The sequence below is a fragment of the Cololabis saira genome, chromosome 6, assembly GCF_033807715.1.
Source record: "Cololabis saira isolate AMF1-May2022 chromosome 6, fColSai1.1, whole genome shotgun sequence".
In the NCBI taxonomy this organism is placed as follows: Eukaryota; Metazoa; Chordata; class Actinopteri; order Beloniformes; family Belonidae; genus Cololabis; species Cololabis saira.
In genome coordinates, this window is record NC_084592.1 from 15,819,685 (window position 1) to 15,824,839 (window position 5,155).

At 36.5% G+C, this 5,155-nt stretch overlaps 1 protein-coding gene across 1 annotated transcript; it reads right to left on the bottom strand.

The window, feature by feature from the left end:
- Positions 1 to 1,249: 1,249 nt before the first annotated feature.
- Positions 1,250 to 3,901, bottom strand: LOC133445568 (E3 ubiquitin-protein ligase SHPRH-like). The gene is made up of 7 exons (XM_061722893.1): positions 3,715 to 3,901; positions 2,491 to 2,532; positions 2,155 to 2,243; positions 1,962 to 2,068; positions 1,747 to 1,852; positions 1,441 to 1,511; positions 1,250 to 1,339 (listed from the first exon to the last, which is right to left on the bottom strand). Exons 2-7 carry the CDS (start codon positions 2,523 to 2,525, stop codon positions 1,250 to 1,252), a joined length of 498 nt encoding a protein of 165 aa, XP_061578877.1. The 5' UTR covers positions 2,526 to 2,532; positions 3,715 to 3,901.
- Positions 3,902 to 5,155: the final 1,254 nt, after the last annotated feature.

Sequence of the window (5,155 nt, forward strand, 5' to 3'; positions counted from 1 at the left end):
ATGTCCTACCTCGGCAGAAAATACTACCATACGATCCCCGTTTCTTTTATCTCAGTTTCTTTTTTTAAAAAACCTTTTTCATGCAAATAGACGATTTAAAAATCGTCTATTTTAAAAAACCTGTCAAATCACGCTTCCACATAGATATTGGCAGGTAGGATGATTTGACAGATGAAAATACCCCGTCAGATCACGCTTCTACATAGACATCAACATTTATCTATGTGGAAGCGTGATCTCACAGGGTATTTTCATCTGTCAAATCATCCTACCTGCATTTATCTATGTGGAAGCGTGATCTCACAGGGTATTTTCATCTGTCAAATCATCCTACATGCATTTATCTATGTGGAAGCGTGATCTCACAGGGTATTTTCATCTGTCAAATCATCCTACATGTATTTATCTATGTGGAAGCGTGATCTCACAGGGTATTTTCATCCGTCAAATCATCCTACCAGCATTTATCTATGTGGAAGCGTGATCTCACAGGGTATTTTCATCTGTCAAATCATCCTACCAGCATTTATCTATGTGGAAGCGTGATCTCACAGGGTATTTTCATCTGTCAAATTCTCCTACATGCATTTATCTATGTGGAAGCGTGATCTCACAGGGTATTTTCATCTGTCAAATCATCCTACATGCATTTATCTATGTAGAAGCGTGATCTCACAGGGTATTTTCATCTGTCAAATCATCCTACATGCATTTATCTATGTGGAAGCGTGATCTCACGGGGTATTTTCATCTGTCAAATAGTCCTACATGCATTTATCTATGTAGAAGCACATAGATATCATGTAGCACGATATGGCAGATGAAAATACCCCGTCAAATCATGCTGTCACATACACGCATGCGGATAGAACTGCCTGTATCTCACCTTGTTGTGTTTCAATAAATTTTCAAGCTACATATATCTATTTTTTATCACTAATTTCTTTTTGAAAAGAAGTAAATGCACATTTCCAGGAAGTATCATAAAGAAAAGGTTTATACAAAGTTTCATATTCATCAGATTTTCAGATTCATCTGAATGCAGCAGTAGTCTCCATGTGACAAATCAACCTGTACATAAAAAGTGGATATCAGTGGATATGAGGGGTGGGGTAGTAGTTGGGGGTAAAATGAAGATGCAGTAGAAGATCAGCAACCTTGGTAAAGGAAGCTGGAATTGTGATTGGGGCAGACCCACAAAGACACTGCTGGCAGTTAAACATTCCTTTTTTATTCTGCATTTATTCAATCACAAGCATTTTGGACAGGTGTAATTTTCTTCGTCGGTGTACTTGGCGCATTCCAAATGGGCCCACTGATGACATGTCCCACACTGCACCTAGTGAGACAACATAACAGAAACAATACAATTTAAAAACATGTAACATTCATAAAGTCATTTCACATAAAACAATTATAATTCTTTTATAAAATATTTACCATTCCTATCATGCTGTGCTCTGGATCGCACTCCAGCAGGGCGCACACTATGCAGTAATCTTTTGCATCGCCTTGAAAAGAATAAAGAACCCTTTTTTATGCGTGTATTGACAGCAGTGTAGGCATCTCTGTTGTTCTTACATTTCTACATTTTGTAGCATGTGCACCTACAGATATCAAGCATCCATTATGAAATGTGTATTTAAAAGTACACTTTATTATGTGTACAGAAAAAAACAGTAGTTGTAGTAGTCATTGTAATTACCACATTGTGGCAACTGATTATCCAAGCATTTTTACACTGACCCGGATTTTGTAGCCGGCTACAGGCAATCTGCTTCCTGTATTCATGCAAAGCCTCCACTGTGGTGACGACCTCTGTGGATTCCTCAGTGATGAAGTTTTCTGCAAACTGAAACGCAGTGTTTTTATCCACATTCACATAGTCACCAAGTTGGAAGAAGAGGACATTAATTTGGTAATAATCTATCTAGTCATCTATCCAAATGATGATTTAATACCTTCATAACCAAAACTCTGCAGCTACTGGCATCCTGCTGTTTATTGTGGTGCACAGTCTCCACCTGCCATGCCTCAGCCCCTTCTCTCCATCCTTTTAAGGTAGTTCCTGGGAAACACAGAATAAGAAACAGTTAAGCATTTAGCCATACAAGTTCTCATTGTAAATCATTAATTTTGAGTAGTGCAGATTACCTCCAGTTGTGGAGAACTTTTCTTGAATAATAGTCCTCTTTCCCAAAGGGATCAATAAGGATGAGGGCCTTCTTGGGGATGTTGACAATCTTTAAAAAAATTCAATTTAAATTTCTGTAAGCAAAACAGTACTTTCTGAAGTCAGGTTAGCAAAAAAACTGTATAGGTACCGACATACCATAAGAATCCAGTGCACAGAAAAGTAGTATAGTATAGTATAACATTAAATCCTGCATATCAGAGCTCATTTCTCTGCGCGTGAGTCCTTAGGTCTCCATCTAACAGGACTAATAATGGACCCTATATGCTAACCTGGAACATGTTATTCTTACTTGCCTTGTGCTTTTCAATGAAGATGTGCAAATAGGCATCTATTACCTAAAATGTGAACAAAGAATGTCATAAAATATATAATACAATAGAAAGACTGCTATAAGCAGCCAAAAATAGCATATTGTATATCATGCACATATTATATATAACATATGACAGCAATACATGCATTATTATTATCATCATTATTATCATTACCAGTGTTATTACTATTATTATTTTTGCACTACACCCCACCCTACTATTTACGCATATTTACATCTCTTATAGGCAGTACTCGAGTTGAGGGGGGATGAGGGGGGATGGCATCCCCCCCCCCGAAATAAAAACGGTCCAAATCATCCCCCCTGAAATAAAAACGGTCCAAATCATCCCCCCTGTAAAACTGCCATCTCCCCCCCTTTCCATCCCTTGTCATTTCATCAATGAATGTGGTTTTACTGCTATTTCAACATTTAGAGTCATCACCAGAAAAATAACTTATTTGACAATTTTCACCTGTTTCAAGTAAATTTTCACTTGAAATAAGTAGAAAAATCTGCCAGTGGGACAAGATTTATCTTCTTATTACAAGCAAAAAAATCTTGTTCCACTGGCAGATTTTTCTACTTATTTCAAGTGAAAATCTACTTGAAACAGGTGAAAATTGTTGTTTTTTCCAGTGATGAGTCTTGTTTTAAGTGTAATGAGATTTTTTTACTAAAATGAGACATTTTAACTAGAAATAAGACAAATATTCTTGTTAAGATTTTGAGTTTTTGCAGTGATCCATCCTGTGAAGGACAGAGTCATATTGATAAGTTCAGAAAAGTGTTTTTTATTGTTGTGTTTTGATGTATTTGATGTAAGCCCAGTGGATATTTAAAGCTTATAGAAGGCTGCATTTAACTGCTGCTATGTCATTCCTGCAGTATTTCTGCAGGTGTTTTGGTCAGTGCTATTATTTGTAATATATTATATTATTTGTAATCAGCACAAATTATCTGTCCCCATATGATAAAAAAATCCACCATCCCAGCTGATTTTCTTTTACAACTCGAGTACTGCTTATAGGGCGTTGCAACACGGTAGTTTATATTCAACTAACAAAAGTCATGCAAAGGCTGGTCGACACGCACGCAAACATGAAAAACTACAAGAAAGTTGGAATTTGGTTGTAGGAAACATTAAATTAGCACGCAAACATGGAAAACTACAATTTGGTTGCAGGAAACACTAAATTCTTACCGTTTTCCCAGTTTTCTTCTTAAACAGCTGTAGGACGATTCCGTGTTGTTTTAGTCAAGTCGACGCTGTTGACTGGTGCGCATGCGCATTGACGCAAAGTAGGACATTCATCAGATTTTATTAATAGATCCATGCATTCACCGGGTAGCATAATTTGACAGAACACCGGCGGCGGCGGTCGCTGTGGTCGCCATGGCAACGGAGCAAACTGTGGCAGCGACCATTAAACAATTTAAAACTATACAAACATCATAAAACAACTAAGCAACAGTATCATTCTCACAGGTTAAGTCTATAAAGCCACATAAGACTGTATACTAAGATATTATAAATATAATATGTACGAAAATAAGTTTGTATTATTTTGACGGCATTACACTGTACTTCCGCTTCCGGTCTGTCCGCCGTCATATTCATACAAAAATTAAAAAAAGAATTTACAAAAACCAAATTTCGGCCGTTATTTCATTTGGTTGTTTGGTTGTTTGGTTTTTTCAGAACTGGTTTTCCCGTTTTGAATTTAAAAGGAAAAAACGAAAATGGGGGCGCTGTTTCGGTCAGTGTATCTTTTGGTCATTGGATTTTTCCATCATGAGTGGGAATCAAAAAACAAAAAACGATTGGTTTATTTGATTTTCCTTTTAAAACAAAAAACAAATATTGAATTACACTGCATTTTTTCTTTTTTTGTGTTAATATGATTTAACAAAGATTCAAAATACGCTTTTATTTTCGTTTTCTATTTCATATAAGAAAAATGAAATCACGTCAACAGGAACGAAAAAACGAACCAAAATCAACCGTTTACTCATATTCGTGCACCGGAAGCTGGCATTTACAAAGCAAGCGCGCGAATGAGCTGTTCTTTACCAACCAAGAGCGCAGTTGAGGCAGTTATGCCGTCTTTCATTGATTAGAAAAAAAAAATCAGTGTTACAACTTTTCTTTTCACTACTATTAGGCTACGAACATGACATGTCCATTTGACGAGGATCCAATTGATGCAGGTGGAGCATTAATCCACAGAGAATTTAATATAGTCTTACGTTGAGAGCTGATCATTAGACCACGCATAGGCCTAGATGTATTATCATATTTAGTAAAAATCTACTTTAAATTATGTAATTGATTACAATCACTTCTTGTGAGTAAATACTTTTGTTTTGACTTTTAAACGTCTGTAGGCTCTGCTAATTCTCTCTCTCTCTCTCTCTCTCTCTCTCTCTCTCTCTCTCTCTCTCTCTCTCTCTCTCTCTCTCTCTCTCTCTCTCTCTCTCAGACTTCCTTAACTCAGACGTCGTTGTGCATTTATAAAATTATTCATAGCCTAATATAGCCTATTATATTATCTTATAAGCTATTAGGGCCTGTATATTTCGTTGTCTGTGTTGTTTTTATCTGTGCTTTTTTTTTAAATCTGTTTTTGAAGTGCCTTGCAAAC